Source organism: Musa acuminata, chromosome BXJ1-4, assembly GCF_036884655.1.
Source record: "Musa acuminata AAA Group cultivar baxijiao chromosome BXJ1-4, Cavendish_Baxijiao_AAA, whole genome shotgun sequence".
NCBI lineage: Eukaryota > Viridiplantae > Streptophyta > Magnoliopsida > Zingiberales > Musaceae > Musa > Musa acuminata.
In genome coordinates, this window is record NC_088330.1 from 1,248,857 (window position 1) to 1,272,641 (window position 23,785).

Consider the following 23,785-nt stretch of genomic DNA (forward strand, 5'->3'; position numbering starts at 1 on the left):
GCATATTTGGCATGTTTAGTTTGCTGGATTTTGTCGTCAAATATCAGAATTGGGTATATTTTTGTCATTAAAATGCTTTTTCATTATCATCGTACACTTTCTAACAATTTCACATCTTCTTCCTGGACAAAAATGTTGTCTCACAATGTCTCTATTGGTGATTTGTCGTTTCTGAATACAAGCTGTTTAAACCTATTCCATATGTGATTTATTACATCTAAATTATTCTATTCTGCTTGCATTGGTTATCGTTCAAAGTTACCCTTTTTTTCTTGGATGTGTGCGTATATTTCCATTTTTCATCTTTTTCTTAAGAGTTAGTACAGCATGCTTTCGTTCAACTTCCTTCATGTTGATGATGTGTTCACCGTATGGTTTTAGCGTACCATATTAATTGTAGCCCGGAATTAGATTTACATTTGAACTCAGTTTGCTGTGTAGCTGTCGCTGCTATCTAAAGTATTATATATTAGCTTTCTTTATGTAGTCACTATTGTGATGTTGCCTTTTATTTCTTGATTTAGATGTGAGTTAACTATATCACCATCATATTAATTATTTTGATGTGAAATTCTTGAGTGACAAGTTTTTAGTTTTGAACTGTATAGGCGAACTATAAAAAAATTATTTTCAATTCAGAGAATATCAAATTTAATACCTATCTTGTTCAGACCTACCTCGGTATCATCGATTAAGCCGATCCGGATCGAAACTTACGGCGCGGCGCTCGGCTTGCCGACTTCCCCGGATCCACCCATCTGTCCAACGCGGACACATGCAGGTCCGTCCCGCGGGTCCCATGATCAAATCCTTTTCGGCACGCTGATAGCCCACCCGTCTCATTTACTACTTGCTTTGCACTTGGTCGTGACGGTGGGACCTGAAACCAAAAAAGGCAGGTTGGTGGTGGGTGGGTTATCCAATAAAGCACTGGCAAGTCCTCTGCGGCCAACGTTTGTCTATGTGTCACCGGTCGCGCCGGTTTCCTCGATTGGACTCATCGGGACCCAGCCAAAACGTAACGCAGGGATCCGGGCGGGTAGCAATATCACCGGGTAAGAGAAGAAGCCCAAAGGGGCAATTCTTCCATCTCCCCACGTAGGGCTTCAAATCTAGCGGCCACGGCGAAGTTTCATTTGTCGCGCACAGAACCCTCCCTTCTTCTTCTCCTCCTGCTCATCCGCATCTCCGGTTTACCCATCGTCCTCTCCTTCTCCACGGAAGTTCGTCTTGGAAGAGATCTACACCCAATCTCCTGCCTCGCTGCTCCAATCTCTTTCAGGTACGATTTACTAGGTTTCCTTTTATTTTCCTTACTAACGAAGAAAAGAGGAAATAAACGAGAGAGAGAGAGAGAGAGATTGCAAAACCTCCGTGAGAGCTGGCTAAAATGGAAAGCGAACTCTTAATTCTTCTTCTTCGGGGAAGGTCAGGAGTGTTGTCTTCTTCTACGTCGGGGAAGGTCAATAGTTTTGGGTCGACGTTCGCTTGCTTACTGGGTAAGGTTTCGAAGCCGTGTGTTTCGCCTTGTCTCACCGCCTCGTTTTTGGACCGTTGCTGGACCAGCACGGCGTTCCCGAAGTCGACGTCCCGGTCGTCCGTGCCGTGGCCGCGGGTTCGCATCCCGAACCGCTCACGTTCGCGTAGGCTCTACACGTTGCTCAGTGGTGGACTAGAGGTGGTTCGATTCTCGATACTTATGCGTCCCGGGCTTCCGCGCCCGAATTTTCCGCCTCGCTCACGATGGCTGTCGGGGTCCACATGAAGTACGGCCCGGATTGACGGGTAGACCGGGCTCGCGATGAATGGATGCCATGATTGGTTTCCGAATAATGTGTTGCAGAATGAAGAACTTCTTTCGAGCGGGGAAAAAAATAAATAAAAGAAAAAAAAAAAAGACTTTCAGGGCCTCGAAGCTGGCGTCGATATTTGACTTACGGATTGGTACGAATCATGTGAAGCCGCTTTTAATGGTTTAAAAGATTCCAAGAAAACTATTATTCCCTTGAAAGTTTAATTAAGTAACTCCATTCTAATATTTACCCATTTGCATATATGATTTTGCTTCTTTAACTATAAATTTTGCTTGTACATGTGGATTTGTCAAAACGCAGTTAATTTTCGTTAGTCGATTCAATTGTTTGTTAGCACTTAATTCACATTGTTTATCCTAAAGTATTAATGGTATTTTAATAGATAATTTCTAATTAGTAGTTTAGTTTCTATGGTGTATGAAAAACCGCTTTTTTGATGTAATAATGGTAAAGAAAATTATGATAAAGAAAAGAAAATTTAAAATACTGAGACCTGCGGGCCGCTCGATCTCATCCGTCTTCGTGCAGATCAAAAGATTTTTCAGAAGACAGGAGCGAGGGAGAGGGAGAGGGAGAAGGAAAAGGGCGTAACTCCTAGATCTGATGCGCTTATGAGCCTCCGCCAACGCCCCACCCGGCCCGGCCCGGGCGCCACCCATGGCCCCGGCGCCGGTCCCGCGGCGCCGCCCCGCACCGCGGCCGCGCCGCCTGTCGCCGGAGAGGGGGAGGATGAGGTCTACAACATCATCCCCATCCACAACCTCCTCGCGGATCACCCGTCGCTCCTCTTCCCCGAGGTGCGCGCTGCCATGGCGGCCCTACGCACCGTCGGGGAGCTCCGTAAGCCGCCCTTCTCCCGGTGGCACGACGGCCTCGACCTCCTCGACTGGCTCGGCGCCTTCTTCGGCTTCCAGCGCGACAACGTCCGCAACCAGCGGGAGCATCTCGTCCTCCTCCTCGCCAACGCCCAGATGCGCCTCCAGCCGCCGCCGGACAACATCGACGTCCTCGACCATTCCGTCGTGCGCCGCGTTCGCAAGAAGCTCCTCCACAGCTACACCTCTTGGTGCGCCTACCTCGGCCGGAAATCCAATGTCTGGATCTCGGACTCCGGCCTCCGCCGCGTCGCCACCGACCCCCGCCGCGAGCTCCTCTACGCCGCCCTCTATCTCCTCATTTGGGGCGAGGCCGCCAACCTCCGCTTTGTCCCCGAGTGCCTCTCCTACATCTTTCACCACATGGCCATGGACCTCAACCGCATCCTCGAGGACTACATCGACGACGCCACCGGGCAGCCCGCTCTCCCCGCCATCTCCGGTGAGAACGCCTTCCTCGCCCGCGTCGTCACCCCCATCTACGATACCATCAAGCGCGAGGTCGACGCCAGCCACAACGGCACCGCCCCCCACTCCGCCTGGCGCAACTACGACGACATCAACGAGTACTTCTGGAGCAACCATTGCTTCGACCGCCTCCGCTGGCCGCTCGACCGCTCCAAGAACTTCTTCGCGACGCCGCCCACGAAGAACCGCGTGGGAAAGACGGGCTTCGTGGAGCAGCGCTCCTTCTGGAACCTCTACCGCAGCTTCGATCGCCTCTGGGTCGTGCTCATCCTCTTCCTTCAGGCGGCCATCCTCGTGGCGTGGCATGGAGACACGTACCCGTGGCAGAATCTCCAGACTCGCGACGCCCAGGTACGCGTCCTGACCATCTTCATCACCTGGGCCGGCCTCCGCCTCCTCCAGTCCCTCCTCGATGCCGGCACCCAGTACGGCCTCGTGTCGCGTGACGCCAAGTTGCTCGGTGTGCGGATGGTGCTCAAGAGCCTCGCCGCTGCGGCGTGGACTGTTGCATTCGCCGTCCTCTATTCCCGGATCTGGGACCAGCGCAACCGCGACCGGCGGTGGTCGACGGCTGCAAACCAGCGGCTGGTGAACTTTTTGGAAGCCGCTGCTGTGTTTGTCCTCCCGGAGCTGCTCGCCATCGTGCTCTTCATCATCCCTTGGCTCCGCAACTTCCTCGAGAAGACCAATTGGAGGATTTTCTACATCCTGACTTGGTGGTTCCAGAGCCGTACCTTTGTTGGTAGAGGACTGAGGGAAGGTCTATTCGACAATGTCAAGTACTCTCTGTTCTGGGTCGTGCTCCTTGCTGTGAAATTCTCCTTCAGTTACTTCCTGCAGATCAAGCCTATGGTCACCCCGACCAAAGCCATACTCCGCCTTCAAAACGTCCAATATGAGTGGCATGAGTTCTTCTCTCGTACAAACCGGTTTGCGGTGTTCATCTTGTGGCTACCTGTCATCCTGATCTATCTAATGGACATCCAGATCTGGTACTCAATCTTCTCTTCATTGGTCGGGGCGCTGGTTGGCCTGTTTGCGCATCTTGGGGAGATTCGTGATGTGCAACAGCTGAGGCTGAGGTTTCAGTTCTTCGCTAGTGCAATGCAGTTCAATCTGCTGCCAGAGGAGCAGCTATTCCAGGAGCATGGTACACTGAGGAGTAAGTTCAGGGATGCTGTCAACCGGCTGAAGCTGAGGTATGGCTTGGGGCGCCCATACAAGAAGATCGAATCGAATCAAGTGGGTCCCAGCAGGTTTGCATTGATATGGAATGAGATTATTCAGACATTCAGAGAGGAGGATATTTTGAGCGACCGTGAAGTGGAGCTTCTTGAGCTTCCACCCTATACATGGAATATCCGGGTGATCAGGTGGCCATGCTTGTTACTCTGCAATGAGCTGTTACTTGCACTCGGCCAGGCAAAGGAACTGAAGGCTGATGACAGAAAACACTGGAGAAAGATTTGCAAGAATGAGTATCGCCGCTGTGCAGTCATAGAGGCCTATGACAGTGTCAAGTACTTTCTGCTGGAGATCATCAAGGAGGGAACTGAGGAGCACTCCATTGTTGCTGGATTGTTCGAGGAGTTTGATAGTTGCATTCGGGTTGAGAAGTTCTCGGTGGAATATACTATGGGTGTTTTGCAGAGTATCTATGACAAACTGGTTGTCCTACTGGGTACATTAGTCAAGCCAAATAGGAATAAGAACAAAGTGGTCAACACATTGCAGACCCTCTATGACATAGCTACCCGCGACTTTCCTAAGAACAAGAAGAGCATAGAGCAACTTAAAGATGCAGGGTTGGCACCAACCGGGTCAAGCGGTCTGCTATTTGAGAATGCTGTTGAATTGCCCAGTGCAGAAAATGAGAACTTCTACAAGCAGGTAAGGCGGCTGCATACAATTCTTACATCCAAGGATTCCATGAATAATGTTCCAAAGAATCTGGAGGCCCGAAGGCGTATTGCTTTCTTCAGCAACTCATTGTTCATGAACATGCCACGAGCTCCGCAGGTTGAGAAGATGAGGGCCTTCAGTGTTCTGACTCCATATTACAACGAGGAAATTTTGTACAGCAAGGAGCAGCTTCAGTCAGAGAATGAAGATGGCATCTCTATCATATTCTATTTGCAGAAGATTTACGAAGATGATTGGTCAAACTTTTTGGAACGTATGCGGAGAGAAGGAATGACTGATGAAGAGGAGCTATGGGGTAAAAGGTCGAGGGATCTTCGGCTTTGGGCCTCATATAGGGGTCAGACGTTATCACGCACTGTGCGAGGGATGATGTACTACTACAGGGCTCTCAAGATGCTTACCTTTCTTGATTCTGCTTCTGAGATTGACATAAGGGAGGGGTCGAGGGAGCTACATTCAGTTGGTTCATCAAAGAGGCAGAAAACTGAATTAGATGATTCAGAGGATGGTGGCAAGTCGCCATCACGAAGCCTGAGCAGAGCTAGCAGTGGCGTCAGCTTGCTGTTTAAAGGCCATGAGCATGGAACTGCCCTAATGAAGTATACTTATGTTGTTGCCTGCCAGATTTATGGGAACCAGAAAGCAAAGAATGATCCACGTGCCAATGATATTTTGTATCTAATGAAGAACAATGAGGCCCTTCGTGTGGCGTATGTTGATGAAGTGAAGTCAGGCAGAGATGAAGTGGCCTATTATTCAGTTCTTGTAAAGTATGATCAGCAATTGCAGAAAGAGGTGGAGATATACCGGGTCAGGTTGCCTGGGCCACTGAAGCTTGGAGAAGGCAAGCCAGAGAATCAGAACCATGCCTCCATATTTACGAGGGGTGATGCAGTTCAGACGATTGACATGAATCAAGACAACTACTTTGAAGAGGCCCTCAAAATGCGCAATCTGTTGGAGGAGTATTCCTACAAGTATGGTTCTCGGAAACCGACAATCTTGGGAGTCCGAGAACATGTTTTTACTGGTTCTGTCTCTTCCCTTGCTTGGTTCATGTCTGCTCAGGAGACAAGCTTTGTCACACTTGGACAGCGGGTTTTGGCAAACCCTTTAAAGGTTCGTATGCATTATGGCCATCCTGATGTCTTTGATCGCCTTTGGTTTCTGAGTCGAGGTGGCATTAGCAAAGCTTCCAGGGTCATTAACATTAGCGAGGACATATTTGCAGGCTTTAATTGTACACTTCGTGGTGGTAATGTTACCCACCACGAATATATCCAAGTGGGTAAAGGACGGGACGTAGGCTTGAATCAGATATCTATGTTTGAAGCCAAGGTTGCTAGTGGCAATGGTGAACAGACCTTAAGCAGAGATGTTTATAGGTTGGGTCATAGGTTGGACTTCTTTCGAATGCTCTCTTTCTTCTACACAACTGTGGGGTTCTACTTTAACACCATGATGGTGGTACTGACTGTTTATGCATTTGTTTGGGGACGACTTTATCTGGCTCTTAGTGGTCTTGAGAATTCTATCAGTAACAATGCTGACTCTACGAATAATGCAGCTCTGGTTACTGTTCTTAACCAGCAGTTCATTATCCAGCTAGGCCTTTTCACAGCCTTGCCAATGATTATAGAAAACTCCCTAGAGCATGGCTTTCTTCCTGCAATATGGGACTTCTTCACAATGCAGCTCCAGCTTGCATCCATGTTCTATACCTTCTCTATGGGAACTAAGACCCATTATTATGGGCGTACAATCCTTCATGGTGGTGCAAAGTATCGTGCTACAGGACGTGGTTTTGTTGTCGAGCACAAGAAATTCGCTGAGAATTATAGACTCTATGCGCGTAGCCACTTTATCAAAGCAATAGAACTTGGATTAATATTGACTGTTTATGCTTCTTATAGTGCTATTGCAAAGAACACTTTTGTATACATAGTGCTGACAATCTCGAGCTGGTTTCTGGTAGTATCATGGATCATGGCTCCATTTGCATTCAACCCATCTGGTTTTGATTGGTTGAAAACTGTTTATGACTTTGATGATTTCATGAACTGGATTTGGCATCCTAGTCGCATTTCTGCAACATCTGATCAGTCTTGGGAGAAATGGTGGAATGAAGAAAATGACCACCTTCGGACAACTGGTCTTTGGGGAAAGCTACTGGAGGTAGTATTAGATCTCCGATATTTCTTTTTCCAATACGGTATCGTATACCAGCTAAATATTGCCAGTGGGAGCCACAGTGTTTCTGTGTATCTGCTTTCATGGATTGGTATTGTTGCAGCTGTTGGGATTTTTGTTGTTGTGGATTATGCCCGAGACAGATATGCTGCAAAGGAACATATTACATATCGTGCCATCCAATCCTTCGTAATAGTCTTTGTGATACTTGTGATCGTTTTGTTGTTCGAGTTCACATCCTTTGAGTTTATTGATATCTTTACAAGCCTGTTGGCATTTATTCCAACCGGTTGGGGTCTAATATTAATTGCTCAAGTGATCAAACCATTTATTGAATCCACTGCTCTATGGGAAACTGTGGTTTCCATGGCTCGGTTCTATGACATCTTGTTTGGGGTGATTGTGATGGCACCAGTGGCATTTTTGTCCTGGATGCCTGGTTTCCAGGAAATGCAGACGAGGATTCTCTTTAATGAAGCATTCAGTCGAGGTCTCCAGATATCACGAATTCTTACTGGGAAAAAACAGGACACAATTTGAGGTACTTCATATTTGCGTTGTATGTGTTTTTTTGCTGTTCCATGTAATCTTTTTATTATGCATATGCCTAAATGCAAAAAACATTTGTAAGTTGGTCAGGTACAAGGTTATTTTGGATCTCTGTTCAGAATAATACCATTTGCAAATTGGTTTTTTTTGTTGTTCTCTTTTTCTCTGACATGAAAACTTAGAAAATTACCTATTCTATATAGAACAAGGTAGAAAACCTTCTGAATCTACTTGCATAGTTGTCCATGACTACTGAGACCACTGAAACTGAGTCTTGACTTCTTGTTAAAGCTAGAAGCTTTAGTTTTTTTCTTTTTAAAGTTATTACTAGGTTCAGAAGTCATTGCTAGTTCATCTAATTGAATCAGCCGGTATTCATGTTGTCTTTCTTTAGACCATGACTATGCAGTTCTCCTTGACACTTTGTTAATTTTTACTGTACTAGTATCACACCTCTGATATGATAATTAAATCTACTGTATGATGAGGATTTTCTTACTGGTAACTACAAATATTGATTGTTCGATTTTCATATTTTCTCATTGTGAAAAATTTAATGAACTGGCAACCATTTGAGTGCAAGATTACTTTTTTCCATTACTTGCACCTTCTTTTTTTTCTTTTTTATTATTGCAAAAAAATAAAAAAAGAGGGCTTCCACATATCTGGAGCACCTAGTTGTCTTGGTTGAATCGGGTTTCAAAGGTTGCTTTACTTGATTCCAAGTCAAGTTTTGAACCTTGGCATGATGAATTCAGTTGCTTAATTCTCTTCAGACCATTGAAAGAGTTGGTGCCACTACAGAATATAGTAGCCTTGGTACCTTGGTTGCAGGTTCTTATATTGCCAGTAGTTTGTTGAAAAATAAATTCTCTTGATCTTTTGGGTTGTTACTGAAATTATTTCTTGCCACACTGTTGTGGTATCTAAGAATCAAGACACAGATTCTGATTGATTTTAAATAAGGTTTCAATCTAATAAAAAAGGCATTATAAATTATCTCATTCATATCTTTCCCAAAAGATGGATTGCCTCAGAACCATTTCTGTTTTTTTACCAAATCAGTTATCTCGATATGTTTTTTTTTGGTTTTATCCTATATTCTGTTGTATTTTATAGATTGGCATCCACCCTTATCCTGCACAAATTGATCATAAACCCTTTTTTATGAAATTTGTCTATGCAAGCATGTTAAAAGCTTACTCTGTTAAATAACTTCCGTCACATTACCTTTTCCTACCCATATAGGGGTATCAGATGGCTCACAACTCAAAACCAGTACTTTTCCATCAATAGATATCTTAACAAAATTTTATTGAGTTTGTATATTGTCAACCTTTTAAAGCAGGCATCAATCAAGAACTCAAATGCCCATCTATACCACATTTTTGTTGTTGGCAGATGGGTATGTTCCGTTAGTTCAGACTGGTCTACTATTATTCTGGCACAAGCAACTGTCACCAATTAAAAAGAGAAAAAAAAAATCAGGTAAACACCAAAGGGACAACATGGGTAAGAAATGGAGCTCTGTGATAAGTAAATTATACATCAGGAACAGATCCTTACCAGATTGGATTACAGAGTATGCATCTGAGAAGTCGCTTTGTGACATACTTGGGATGCTAGTGATCGTGATGTTTGACTCTACCTGTTGGTAAGTGATACTAGCTAATCACGTGTAGCTTCATCAAGTCATTAGTGGAGTCGGTAATAATTGGATCTGCACTAGATAGAAACAGTATAGTTGGGATTGACAGGATTAATCAAATCAAATTGATGTGATTATGATTTGTCAGGAAAATAACTCAAAAGAACCAAAAAAATTAAAATGGTGAAATAATATAGAAATAAAACAAAAATGAGAAATGCAAACATTATGTTCTTAAAGTATAATTGAGATTTCAGAAAGCTTCTGTATGATTTTGCATTCTTGATATCATGAATTATTGATACGGAAAAGGTTTCATGCAGGTATATATCATGATCATGCTTGGTTACCGGAGATACTCCTGAACGGCTAGCGGTCTCTGTTTCTTGCAGGTGGAAACACCTGCGGTCTTTGTTATTTGTTGCTTTTGTATCTTATCGAGCTGGTATTCCCTTGGATTGGATGGTGTGTCTCTCATTTGGAACTTGACATCTCTGTTCTAATAGGCTTTCCTTGGCAAAGATCTGGAAAAATTGAGAATTATTAGACTAATGAAGCTACGATGTGGGTGTTGATATTTTTTATTCATAACGTTCCCTGGAGCTTTTCTTTCTTTTCTTTCAGTTATCTCGGTTTCTATCTATGAACACACGTCTTTCCCTGAGGACCTCGAGATTAGGATCCACCAAGTTCTGCTAAAGTACACTCATTCTAGCAAGTGGCAGGCAATTTTCTGATGACGGGGCTTCCCATGCACCGATTAAGTCCCACTCCTGTATGTTGCAACAAGTCGATAAGCAAGATGTTTTCAGTTCAGTGTTTGTGCAGCCAAGTTTGATGATGGGCAGCGAAACAGAATGCTTACTGTTGGGTGTTAGAGACTTCTCTTCTAGGATGCTTATGCATTGTAATTAATCTCTATTTGAGTTTCTTTGGCTTATTTAATCTCTTGTTTATATCAGACTTTATGCTTTGTAATTAATCTCTATTTGAGTTTCTTTGGCTTATCTAATCTCTTGTTTATACTAGGCCTTAAAACAGCTGCAGCATTGGGTAGTGGTTACTAATTCGACTTGCTCATCGTCTGGTGTCACACCGTGGATGATGGATGACAAGGTGATGAATACCAGTCAGATCAGTGGGTATCAATTGATATCCATCAGTCTGATTAGATACTAGTGTTGAAATGTAGTGTTTGATGCCGGTACATGTAATGCAGTTTATATTTATGAACGCAAGTCGGTGTTATCACCCTTTCAAGTCTTGGATGATGCTAGTGAGTTATGGATACTATAATTCTCTGGATGTTACTGACGCAATCGAGTTGTTCTTTACACATTACTAGCTGTTGAAACAGGATGGTTGAAATGAAAAATCAATCTTTATGGGCTGTAGCACATTTTGGAGTTGGAGATCAGTTTTCCTCCCTTCTATACGGCTGGTTTGAAAACTATTGTGCCTTGAGAATTTATTGTGAAAAGGTCAGTAAAGAATGAATGACCTGATGTTTGCTCCACGCTACGTGGTGGTGGCTTCCATCAAAGTGAGGCCAATTTGATGAACTAAATCTAAGTTTGGTGCTTTGTAATTTACCTTTCCAACGGTAAAATTATATGGTGTAGAGATATATAGATGTTACGGTCAGAAAAAAGTTACCGGCATCCACTTTGACCACATGCCATGATTCCCTTGCATCATCTCCTCTACCACCACTCTCCCGATAAAGAGTAGATAGAATCCAAGAATTTGTTTATCAAAGAGGCCTCCTCCCCACCATGAACTTATCATCTCCTCTATCATGAGCACTCTCTGACTAGAGCATCAGATGACCCCTACTGCCCCCATTTTGTTTCGTGGGTTTCGCTCGAAGACGGGACTTCACTTTCATCATTTGTTAGGCATGACAAAACTTCCCGTCTTTGGATAAACAGTCTCAAATAGTCGAGATGTTCTCGCTTGTAGAACACACATATATAAATTTTATATTCTTGTTATTATGGTTAAGCTAATTAACATTCGACTATTAATTAAATTTTTAAATAATATTATATATTTAAATATTGATTATGATTTATAATCAAAATAAATTACATACATACATACATACACATACACACACAGATACGTCCACACTAGCACTAATCCTAGTGCATCCGGTGTTTCGTTTCGTTTCTGCGAGAAAACAGAGCTACTACCGTCAAAACTTTTAAGATTGTATTGTCACAGAATAAACAAGCAATCTTGTACCAAGGACATTAAGGGAGTTTACATTTGTCCAATTTGATCTCTATTCTGAGATGTAGGGAAGAAACTTATACCGAGAATGCCTCAAGATAACGCTTATCAGTCTTGTACCAAGTTTTCCACAGTCTGGCACCTTCAGCCATTGAAGACAGCTACTGTTTGACACAAGAAATCTAAACATGATTGTCGAGAGAATTATGCTCTAACCAACTAGAATTTTTGATATTCCATCTATCAGCTTATCTGATCACCAAAAAGAGTGGAGAGGAGCAGATCTTGCATAAAAGTTGCTCTGATTGTCGCCTGCTTTCGCCGTTGTTCCCTTTGCTCTTGTGTCAATGAGGAGTTCAAACTGTAATGAAAAGAAATTAGATCATAGTTAATAATCTTGCTAATTTTCTAAAAATCCCTTGTCTATTTCTCATATTATCAAAACCCAATGATCTTTTGCAGGTACCACCAGCAACTACCGAGAATTGCAAGATCTTTAATGTTAGCTTTCCAAAACTAGTGCACTTCTTTGGGTTTATTCACATAATAATCTGACGGGCCAGAACTTATGCATATTACAAGTAAAGCATAAACAAAATCATGACCGATGTCCTCATTCTTCATGCTAATTATTTTCGTAAATGGCATTTTGAAGATGAAATGAATTTGGCTGTTAGCTATCTCAGCTGATGGCTGCATTTGTACATGCATCCAATATATAAGCTAGTAAGTGGATGGTTTCTGTTGGCACCACAGAATAAAAAAAAGAGGATGCCAACATACACAATTCATAAATCCAACAGTTCACAATATGTCACATCAGTAAGAAGAACCAAAAAGACCATAATATGATGGATACCAGAGGAAAAAAAATGATGAGATTTGGTGGTTATATTATGACAAAGAACGAGCCATGAAGCCTTTGGGAGCAAATAATAAATTCTAACTTTAGGTTAGTCTTATGGGTGAGTTTGGTATAATGGTAAGATTGCTCAATTGCGGCCTAGGAAATGAGGGTTCAAGCCATGTAACCGGTCTCTCTATATTTAGAAGGTTGTGTACGATGGTCCTTGCATTGGCGAAAACCTCATGTGCTGAGTACAACTCTTTGGTCTAGGTTACTCCTAATGCATCATACAAGGTCATGTCTATGTGCACAGCATTTAAACTCATCACCATAAATGCACTTTCCAAAGAAATGGGAAAGACTTGCTTTTGGGACCTATAAAAAAAGAAACCATAGCAAGAACGTCTGTTATTTATAATTTTTAGTTCTTTCTAAATGATGGAACAAATTTCTGCAGGATGATTTCCCTATGTGAATTAACCAGCATGTCCTGGTTTTGTCATTTGATGCACATAAGAGGCATCAAGAATTATCATAAAGGTTGTTCTAGCTAGCATGCTTTTGTGCAGTTTGATAAAATGATCTTAACAATTAATCACTCCACATGACCTTATCCATTAAGTCGTGCAAATTCTATATGCTTTAATCTGTCTAAGTTCTATTCCGTGGACACATAGGCAATCGGATCTCTTAATTGGACCTTCTATACTGTTAAGGCACATAAATATCTGTCAGCTTACTGTAAGACTTGTACAATTTTTGCATTTGCTCTGCTGCCATTCAACAATGAATTATTAACAACAGATCTACCAAGTGCATAAAATAAGACAAGGGGAAATGCTAGGCAATTGATTTGACATATATCCATTTCTTACTGCTTACTAGTTAAGAAAGGAGTTTCTCATTGTAGATACAGTATGACCTTTCTATCAGGTAGCATAGATGGGACAACTACTTTAAATTCAAGTACCATTTATCACAATATCTATCATATATTCCTTCCCAAACTTCTGAGTCGTAGAGGAAGTACAAAGCTAGCTCCAACTCTGAATTTTGTAACTGTCTTGCTAATGTCAGAAGTTCTAAATATCTTCGTTCATAACCTAAATTTCCTCCTTTAATTTGTGCTAGAAAATATATTGCTAACAGACCAGAAATCTTGTCAAGAATAATCAATCCTTCAAATAAACAGACCAAATTACATTCATGAAACAGGAAAGATAAATGTAACCATTACCTTGATTTCCAAGCAGGAACATGTGATTCTTTTTTTCTATATAAGCTCTCATCAGCGATACGTTTCAAAGTTTCATCTGTGTCAGATGTTGGAAAATTCAGAAGAAGTGATGAAAGAAAGGAATCAGCTGTGATGTTTGATTCTTCATTGTTGTTAGATCTGTAACCAGCACTTCCCAAAAGCACCTGCAGATGAGCCTCTCGAAGGTCCCTCCTCAGAAGAGAGAGTGTCTGACTGCTAGGCATGGCAAATCTATGAAATCTTTGACGTCGCTGCAGGTAACTCTTTGTTAAAGGAAATAAATGATAAGATCTTTGTGATCACATGATAATACAATTTCAACCTAATGAAAAGGATATCTTGAGTATGTGCCTATGTTGGAGGGTTATATGATTCAGCATGTCTTTTGTAACCTTAGTAGAGCAGATAGGGCAAACCTGTAAAGAGGAAACAGATCTAAATATCTGAATCAAGAAAAAGCATGCTGCTATGTTGAACAATCTGAAACAGCGATGAATGAGTCGGTGGGTTCCACTGCCTTCGTACTCAAGTAAGATTAACTAGAATTGTAGTGCTTTGATCATTCACTTGGGTCGACAATAGTTATCAAAACTTGACAATGGCAATTATCAGGAACAGCAGGTCTCTAGCTTTTTGGAGAACAAATTGCTCAACTTAAAAGGTAGAAACAAAGGCAACAGAAACTTCCAGTATTAAGCTTAGAATAAAAATAATTTGATCTGATGGTGCCATATTATGTCCTCTTAACATAGCAAATTTTTTTTCTTGCTATTATCATATTGCCAACGGTAATATATTCATAGTATCAAATTTTTCAAAGATATTTATCGACAGATTTTTAAAACTACATTATTTTTTTCTCACTACTTTTGGCTTTTATAGAACACGCATTATTCACATTCTCCTCCAATAACCATGCATGAATAGACACATGATGTGGCATCGGGGTACTTTCAATCGGGCCCATTTGTTACCAGAATCATACTGAATGATATCCATTCTTTCAAAAGGTTAGAATATAACCTAATGAGAATACATTTCAGGTGCTGACAACAAATCCAATTTAAGAATCAAGGAAGCTTTTCAAGTTCATGAAATGTATACATTGAGACCCAGGAATTCATTTAACGTGATGAATAAGTTATAGTTCTTCGTTTCTGATCCAAAGTTGTCTCATAAACTGCTAGTGATTTAGGCTAGTCGCAGCATGGTCATCAAATACGCATAGCATTCAAGGGAAAACGAAAAGAAGAAACTTTCTTTAGCAGTCAAGACTCGGAGTTATGGATGCTCACAGCTGCTTTGGACTCGAAAGCATGCTCTTCCTCGAGGTGAAAGCAGAGAGACGTGATGTCGTGATCCTCATAGCAGTAGGGACATGGGAAATCCGGGCGGACCTCCTCCTCCTCCTCCATCTCGAACTCATCGATGCTCGGCCGGTCTAGAAAGTTCCAATCTTGAATTCAGCAAACGGAAAGAATACAAATAATGATTCCCATGAAACAAGAACGATCGCAAATCAAACGAACAATTTCCCACGATCCCCACTAGACACAACAAAACATAAAAGGAAAAAGAGTGGCGCGAACGAAGGACTCGATCGGAGAGCGACCTGGTTGGATATTCTGCCGGTGCCGGGTCGAGTAATGCCTCTTTGCGGCGGCGAGGCGAGAGATCCAGAGATCGGAATCCATCAATTTGTACAGCGACTTCAAAAATCCAACGACAAACACGATCGATTCCTCTCCTTCTTGTCACCAATCACCCCCAGCTACCTCAAACTGCTACGATATGCCGCCTCAGATTTCTACGTCGGAGATCAAACCTCGGAGCGGGGAGAGAGAGAGAGGGGGGGCGGGGGAGGGGGAGACAGAGAGAGAGAGAGAGAGAGAGAGAGAGGCGGAAAGGAGCGGATAAAAAATGGGGTTCTATTTGTCCTCCGCCTTCTATTCTTTTAGATTATTTACATGTTTGTACCAGCCATTTTGATTAGCTGATAAGTCTTTATTTTTTTATTTTTTTTATATATTTAATACTTATAAAACTATGAAAGTTTATAATCTTTTATTAAATAATAAAATATAAAATTTTAGGTTATTTATAATTTTCAACTTACTACTAAAAATCTTTATTATACACAACAATAACAATAAAATCATAAGTTTTGATTATTTATCATTAGCTATATGAATTTTTAAAAATTATATATTTAATTAAATTTGTAATACTTAAATTTTTATGTTTCTTTTAGCTAATATTACATTGAATTATTTCCTTTTATTTGATCCTATATCTAAGCGATAGTAATTATTCATGAATAAAAATATTTTTTCTATATTTTCAAATAACTCCATATATCCCTCTCAATATTTTCAACTTAGCGACATAAATTTATTTTATATGTTTTTTTTTAATTATCCAACACTCAGATCCATAAATATTATTAGTTTTATAACTTTTTTATTTTTTTTATTTTAAAAATATCCAATTATACAACAGTTTTGGTGTCCTTTGTTATTTTAACTATCATATTCTTCTCCTTTGTTATTTTAACTATCATATTTTTACTTTATGAATATTCCTTTGTTAGTTCATATCCTAAATATTCACAATATAACTATGAATTAAACAGTATTTGCTCTCATACAGAGCAGAAGACATTAATTTTTTTTATTTCCTCGTAAAATGGAAAACCACAGAGTTACTGTAGTCGGAAGAACTCAGCTCACATTGCCATACTGTTTGCCATCATGAGAGAGCCATCTCCCATGCCAACTCATGTTATTTCTTAAAACATAAGTGTATATTTATACATATATGTTAATCCATGGGAGCCAACTGAAGCACATTAATGCAAACATTTTTTTTTTGAAATATGTTTAATTAGGAGGCTAGTTTGGTGGATTTAAGGTAGAAAAATAAGTATTACGTTCGACTCTTATTTGTGGATTTTTTTTCGCTCATTCCTACGTGACAGAGAGAGAGGATGATCGAATGAGAGGGACGGTAGAGATGAGACTTGTAAACTGACGTTGCGAGTGATACGCGCAAAGGATCCGAAAGCGCCACATGAGCGCGTTCCGGTCAAATCCCACTAGCGGCAACGGAATCCAAATATGACCGTTGCGAGCGACAGGGCTCATAATGACGCGCTCCCCGAAGCAGCCTTTACTGCTATTAACAATAAATACATGTGTATACATGAACATGGCCGCCACCGGGCCACAAGGAAAACCACGTCTTTCTTCCTCGGGCGTTCCTGTCTCTCCCTCCTTGCTTTATTCTCTGCTTCTGCTCTGCTTTTTCTTATCTTCTCTATCAATTCGTGGCATTCAGAATCCGTAGAGGAGGAGGAGGAGGAGGAGAGATTGCTGCAATGGCGAAAGGCTCCCCTGAGGCAGCAGTTAACGGAGGAGGAGGAGGGGAGGGGACGAAGAGCGAGGCGGCGGAGTTGGCTGCCCACCCCTACGATTTCCATGTGTCTGGCCCCCGCAATCTCTCCTCCCCTAACTGGAGGGACCTCATTCGCTCCAGCTGGTACCCATCTCTCTTTCTCTCACTCACTCTCTTTCTCTCTCTCTGGTGATTTCTTTTGGGGGTTCCTGAGATGCATTCTTGGTGATTTCTTTTGGTTCTTGAGATGTATTCGAAGGTTGGGTTTAGAGTCGTTCTTGGTTGCAGTTTCTTGCCAGCTTTTTACCCTCTAATTTCTTTCAGTTCTATGTTTGTTTCTTTAATTCTCACGGTGGAACATCAAATTAAACAAGAAACAATCGAACAATTTACTGGCTAAATTAGATGTTTCACCACAAACAAACGAACGAAGAAGCAAAACTTTAGGACCTAAAGGATGAGATCGAGTTGATGAGGACGAGGAGGAAGCAAGATAGGTTTCCATTTTCTTACTCCCTTCCAATTTCTTTCATTTTTTTTCCTTACTGGAATCTACAAATTGGTGATGTTAAAAAAAGGGATGATTGGGTTCAACTAAGCATCCTACTGTTTTCTTTCCTAAGATTGAGTTTCTCCAAAATAAGAAAGCATTTAAAAAGAAAAAACTTCATGGAAATAATACTCATATGTATTGTTTTAACCAATCTGATGTTGTCAATGATTTCCTTTTTTTTTCTTTTCTTTTTCAACTTAAAGCATGACCTTTGTCCCGATCTTCCTCCTTCTCTCTAAATGAATTGGGCTAAGACATCCATATCGTAGAAGGATTATTCTACAGTCAAGTCTAATTGGTTTAACAATGTAGTACAGGTGGGTCTCTTTAGCCTTACAGAAAGCAAGAGATGAAACCTCAATGATCCAAAATCCAAATGAGCCACAAATCTCCTACTGTTGTAAAGTATGTTTTTTCCTAGTTTCACATACGGAAATTTTCTACACCAGCTGACCTGAATCAAGAAGATTTCCAGAGTGAGCATCCCAATTCTGCTATGGCTGCTTTGTGCCTCTTATATTTCACTCAATATGCATGCACTGAGCCCCAGCATATGGTGACATCACCCTTGGACGGCCAAAAGCCAACAAAAGATTTTTTGTTTGACCTAATAATTTCTACAAATTCATCTTTTTTTCTGTAAAATAAAGTGTCTTTTCTGTAGTCCGACACCTTTATGACATCCTACCATCAAAACAAGATACTGGATCAGCTTTATGCATTTCAGCTAGAAAAGAATCTATTCAGACTAGTTTTGTCCCATGTTTGTCCTATCTTAGAAGATAGGAGATGTTAATAGTTCAAATGGGATCCGAAATTAATATATGAAGTTCGTATTCTCACATAAAGAATTTATGAAAAACCATCAAACAATTTATTGTGTAAAGATCATGAAAGTAATTACCCGCTGATTACATAGTTGGTGCTCATTTATGTGTTGCATCAACGTTGTCTCTTTTTCTGTGTAATTCATTGTTTTACCTTCCAACAGTTAATATACTTCTGATCAGCAAATGCTTTATAAACAATCTTAGTCTCCTTTTTACTGAGCTATACAGATTATAGGCCAAATGCCAATCATGGGCCAACATAAAATTGACTACCTCCAAACAATTTAGCTGTTACTGATAAAGTAAAAGAATTTGATGTATATCAAGATAAAATTTGCAGATGATCATTGCATTTATAGGCTTGTTCTTTGGATCTTGTCCTGGTGTGCATCCTTCAAACCTATTCTGGCTCTGCTGTTTATGCTTTAAAATTTAAAATTCTGATGCATTAAGTCGGTTGGTCTTAAATTTTCTGTAGGAGAGATCCAAACTACAAAAGGATGGTGATAGCATGTTTTGTTCAGGCGGTCTACTTGCTGGAACTTGACAGACAAGAAGAGAGAACCGAAGAGAATGGTCTTGCACCAAAATGGTGGAAACCATCTAAGTATAAGCTGACACAGACTCTAACGGACAAGAGAGATGGTTCCATATACGGTGCAGTTTTAGAATGGGACCGATCTGCCGCTTTATCAGAACTTATATTGATGAGACCAGCTGGTGCACCCAGGGCTGTTCTGGCACTCAGGGGGACATTACTGAAGAGTCCAACCATTAGAAGAGATTTAGAGGATGATCTCCGCTTCCTGGCATGGGAAAGCTTGAAAGGTTCGGTCAGGTTTCATGGAGCTCTCGAAGCACTTAAGGTGATGGTTGACAAATTTGGGAGCAACAATGTGTGTATCGGTGGGCATTCCTTGGGAGCTGGCTTTGCTCTACAAGTGGGAAAAGCATTGGCCAAAGAGGGGATTCTTGTGGAGTGCCATTTGTTTAATCCACCCTCGGTGTCATTAGCAATGAGCTTCAGAAATATCGGTGAAAAAGCTGGCTTTCTCTGGAAGAAAATTAAGGACAGTTTGCCTTCAAAAGTCCAAGTTGCAGTTGATGGCGAAGAGAATGCTCCTGTAAATGGAGGGAAGATGTTCTGCAATGAGATAAAGAAATGGGTGCCACATTTATATGTAAATAACAGTGACTATATCTGTTGTTACTACACTGACCCTTCTGGTGCTGTTGTCGCTACTGATGTTAGCTCAGACAAGGCCAAGATGATTAACAGTCCAGGAGAGGTAGTGGCAAAGCTTTTTGTCATGAACAAGGGGCCGCAGAAATTTCTTGAAGCTCATGGATTGGAGCAATGGTGGTCTGATGACATGGAACTCCAACAGGCTCTACACCACAGTAAGCTCATAGACAGGCAGCTAAGATCTTTATACACAGCTCCTCCACCATCTGGGAAGTCTTGATACAAGCTCCTCTGTTCCACTCGATCGTGAGTCTTTCGGATGTGCTCTTCTCGAGTATGATTCTACTGTTTTCTTCCCTTTTATTATTCTTTCTGCGTAAGTTGAAAGTTGTAATGATATCTACTCTAGCTTTTTACATCTCTTTCTGCCTAACATAATGAACATAATCTATTTTGGTCAAATTGATACGCTCAAGTGTACTGTGAATGAGTTTTTCTGCTACAATCCAACAATGAACGGTGCTAAATTACTCGGTATTGTGATTCTCTTGAATTAATAAAGCCAAAGAACCTAACAGAAAATATGAGAACCAAAAGTGTAGGCTTACGTAATCATCGACCAACTCAAGTTACGTAACCTCTCACCATCAAAAGTATTTGAGAGTCAGCGCACTACTACTTTTTTAGCATTCCCGTGTTGTCTATGTGCTTATTAATAAGTATTTCTTGATTTTTTTTTACTTTACATTTTTATGTTTTTATATTTCATTTCCAAAGAAATTATATTAGAATATTTACAATTTTATTATTTATTTATATCTACTTTTTCTTTTGGCATGTAACAAACTTAACTGCTCCATTCCCAAACGATTCCCAGCTTTGCAAGCGGTCCAAAGTTGTTGGGTCTCCGTAACAGAGAGAGAGAGGGGGAGAGGGAGCACCGAAGCATGTCTCGCGCAGCGGGGAGGGAGCGAAGAAGCGATCGTATCAGCGGACTAACCGACGAGCTTCTCCTCTCCATTCTGCTGAGCTACCAATCGGCGACGCTGCCGCCACGGCCGTGCTCTCCAAGCGGTGGAAGGGCCTCTTCCCCTCACTTCCTCGCTTCCGCATCGACTTCAGCCGAGCCGGCGCCCTTCCCACTTTCGAAACAGTGCGCAGCATCATATGCACCCGCGACAGCCCGTTGACGAGCTTCCACATGCAGACTACAAATGACGTACACTACGGCAGGTTCCGGCAGATGGTACACTCCGCCAGCGCCACGGGCATCCAGGAGCTCGCCGTTTCCCAAAGGGGATCAGTGTTCTTGCTGATCCCCAAATGCATCTTCTCATGCAGAACGTTGAAGAAGATAGAGTTGTGGCGCTGCTTTCTGCTGGTACCGTCGGCGTTCACGGGGCTCCCTCACCTTCAACATCTCTTGCTCGTCCAATTCCTCTTCTTGGACGTGGGCTTCAATAAGATACTCTCGTGCTGCTCGTCACTTAAGGAATTGGTACTCAGCAATCCTGTTTATGCGAACAAGTTGGAGATCCGTAGCAACAATCTTGCTTGCTTGAAGGTCAGCACCAACGAGCCATTCCGCATTCTGATCGAGCGGGCGCCCCTCTTGGCCGAGGTAGCCATCCGCTTTAACCATGGCGTACCGGAGGATCAGAGGGACGAAGCGGTTGAGTGGCTTGTCGCGCTGCTCCGAGGTCTGAAGTATATCACCAGCCTCACGCTGGACTTGTCCAAGGAACACTCTGTGGTCGGCTACTTTCATCCTCCTTATCAGATTACCTACCGATTTCCGTCGATCACTTTGATTCCTTATTACTTCCAATCAATTGAAAGATTGGAGCGTCATTACCGAAGAGCTTGCCCGGTGGAAGCCGCTTGGAAGGATTGAAGAAGCTGTTTCTGAAGCTGCAATTCATGGAAAGAGGATCAGCCCCGATGGTGAAGCTTCTCCGCAGCGCTCCCAACTTAGAGGATCTGACCATCGTCGTAAGTCCACTCTGTCTGCATGTCGTATGATGGTTTCGCTATTTAACCGATGCATTTGTGGCAACCAGATGGAGATTACTGCCTACGCCGCACCTTCCCTTGAACATCTCTGGGATGTGGAGACGCCTCCGGAGTGCGTAGGGAATCGGCTCCGGACAGCTACTCTTTACCTGGACAGGATTCTGCCGCTGTCGATTCCTTTCGTAGAGTTCTTGCTGATGAATGCAGGTGTCCTGCAGAAGATGACTCTTCTTTTTGGAGAATTCTGGATGCCGACCTCGCTGAAGAGCGTCCAAGAGAAACTGTGGCGCGTGCCCAAGGCATCGGATGGAGTTGACATTGAGCTGAGAAAGACTTGGTGGATGCCTGACCCCTTCAAAGAACCTACATTTGAGCCTATACAGCATGCAGGAAACCAACTGGATGCATAGAAATGCTGTAGATGTTTGAGATGGTACACCATTGCGATTTCCTTTCTCTTTTTCTCAAAGAGAAGGTGCACGAGATTCATCAATAGGTAAGCACTTGTGGCAATTGAAAATGTTAGTGAAAACTGGGAAACTCACACTGGCTTTGTCTTCGATACATTTGAGATGATGATGCATAGACTCGATGTTACAGATCTGATAAGTTTGATAAGATTTTGGGGCATTATGCAGTTATGAAGATGCTCACTTACTTTTCTTCTATCTATATACAGGTGGAAATTGGAAACTGTGTTACCTTCTACTCTGAGAAGGTATGATGTGTTCTTTCTATTTTGCATGTTCATTTAAGGCTTGCCCTGACTTGTTACACCTCTCTAATTTTTCTTAGCCCATCAAGAACCACCAAAGTCCTTCCCGAGAATTTACGGCATTATTGTATGACTCTAGTCTTCTACCTTGGACATACGATCCAAATTTGATATAATCGATTACAATTTCTTTAGTTACACTTAATTAATATTAAGTATATAAATGTTCTAATAGGAATTGTATAAAGAGTTGCCACCTATATAGCAATTGTATCTACAACAAATCAAAATATGGAAGCCAATGATACGATGTGAAACAAAAATAACTATAAGCATGCCTTGTGAAAGTTTGTCAATCTCAGTTTTAACTGATAATGTCATGAATTTAGTTAGAATTGTCTAAGTCGTGAGGCATCATTATAGCAATTTGTCACGGACTTAGTTGGAGTTACCTTAATCGTGAAGCAACTTTACGCCAACTTATCGAAAGACCTGTAAAATAACAAGTTGATTAGTTTGAAAATGAATAATGAACAAATCCTGACATCTCACGAAGAGAAAAGTAAAAAAAAAATAAAATTCAATGAGTACCTTAAGTGCAAGAGATAAAAGAAAAAAAAATTAAAAACTTTATAAGGTTGAACGAATAGTTAGACATTCATTATTTATTATTAAATTTATAGTTAATCTAATCTAATGGATTATCTAATCTAATGTATTTTTGGATCGGCAAACTTCTCTATATCATCTATTTTTTTGCAATAAATCAAGAAGAAATCCTATGCATTTTCCTTTTCGGCATAAACACTTTTTTGACAGATAGTAAGAACCTTTACTATTTACAACATAATTTTAAAATTTTTAATATTCCTAAGATACCTTTTTACAAATGAACTTAGCTTTTTTTTCTTTTCTTCTTTTCCTCCTCTTTCCTAAAATACCTCATTCTCTTCTTCACAAGTATGATTGAGGAGATTGGGAAAGTTTTGCCCACATTGCTCTTCTAGCGACCTCACCATGTCCTCTCTTCAAGCAAAGCGATGAGCGATGTTAAGGTGTTGTTGCAAATAAAAATAATAAGATTAGTAATCGAGGGATCGTAAATAATAAAATATAATTTTATTATTTTTTCAAGAATTACCAACTCCAGAGTTGTCAATAAAAAAAATACAAATAGCAAACTTTCATTTAAATTCATATAGAATACAATTTGCCTTACGATACCAATTGCTGATGCATGTTATAATCGAATTCTATAAAATAAGTTCGAATAGACAAGTAAGTACTC

At 41.3% G+C, this 23,785-nt stretch overlaps 3 protein-coding genes, 1 non-coding gene and 1 pseudogene across 9 annotated transcripts; 4 read left to right on the forward strand and 1 right to left on the reverse strand.

Moving 5' to 3' along the window:
- Window positions 1-1,082: 1,082 nt before the first annotated feature.
- LOC103980372 (callose synthase 12) lies at window positions 1,083-10,474 on the forward strand. 3 transcript variants are annotated; one of them, XR_010497349.1, is made up of 4 exons: window positions 1,084-1,282; window positions 2,343-7,811; window positions 9,221-9,473; window positions 9,791-10,474. XR_010497349.1 is itself a non-coding variant. In XM_065154988.1 (3 exons), exons 2-3 carry the CDS (start codon window positions 2,426-2,428, stop codon window positions 6,384-6,386), a joined length of 3,849 nt encoding a protein of 1,282 aa, XP_065011060.1. In that variant the 5' UTR covers window positions 1,083-1,282; window positions 2,343-2,425; the 3' UTR covers window positions 6,387-6,583. The 3 variants fall into 3 exon arrangements, 2 of the variants coding, with proteins under 2 accessions (XP_065011060.1, XP_009395036.2); XM_065154988.1 differs by lacking the exons at window positions 9,221-9,473; window positions 9,791-10,474 and having other exon boundaries at window positions 1,083-1,282; window positions 2,343-6,199; window positions 6,312-6,583; XM_009396761.3 differs by lacking the exon at window positions 9,221-9,473.
- Window positions 5,436-5,515, forward strand: LOC135672725 (small nucleolar RNA J33). The gene has a single exon (XR_010513081.1). It is a non-coding gene; the product is annotated as a small nucleolar RNA J33 (small nucleolar RNA).
- A 1,182-nt stretch (window positions 10,475-11,656) lies between the features above and the next one.
- Window positions 11,657-15,691, reverse strand: LOC135583319 (protein DEHYDRATION-INDUCED 19-like). 3 transcript variants are annotated; one of them, XM_065155029.1, is made up of 5 exons: window positions 15,420-15,691; window positions 15,103-15,263; window positions 14,146-14,223; window positions 13,787-14,064; window positions 11,657-12,063 (listed from the first exon to the last, which is right to left on the reverse strand). In XM_065155029.1, exons 1-5 carry the CDS (start codon window positions 15,499-15,501, stop codon window positions 11,946-11,948), a joined length of 717 nt encoding a protein of 238 aa, XP_065011101.1. In that variant the 5' UTR covers window positions 15,502-15,691; the 3' UTR covers window positions 11,657-11,945. The 3 variants fall into 3 exon arrangements, with proteins under 3 accessions (XP_065011101.1, XP_065011105.1, XP_065011111.1); XM_065155033.1 differs by having other exon boundaries at window positions 15,103-15,248; window positions 15,420-15,688; XM_065155039.1 differs by lacking the exon at window positions 14,146-14,223 and having other exon boundaries at window positions 13,787-14,058.
- Window positions 15,692-17,024: 1,333 nt separating this feature from the next.
- On the forward strand, window positions 17,025-20,237 carry LOC135583338 (GDSL esterase/lipase At4g10955-like). Of its 2 annotated transcripts, XM_065155002.1 has the most exons (3): window positions 17,045-17,068; window positions 17,144-17,344; window positions 19,062-20,237. In XM_065155002.1, the coding sequence occupies exons 2-3, from the start codon at window positions 17,184-17,186 to the stop codon at window positions 20,047-20,049; spliced, it is 1,149 nt and encodes a 382-aa protein (XP_065011074.1). In that variant the 5' UTR covers window positions 17,045-17,068; window positions 17,144-17,183; the 3' UTR covers window positions 20,050-20,237. The 2 variants fall into 2 exon arrangements, with proteins under 2 accessions (XP_065011067.1, XP_065011074.1); XM_065154995.1 differs by having other exon boundaries at window positions 17,025-17,344.
- On the forward strand, window positions 19,968-22,456 carry LOC135640515 (F-box/LRR-repeat protein At3g58980-like; annotated as a pseudogene).
- Window positions 22,457-23,785: the final 1,329 nt, after the last annotated feature.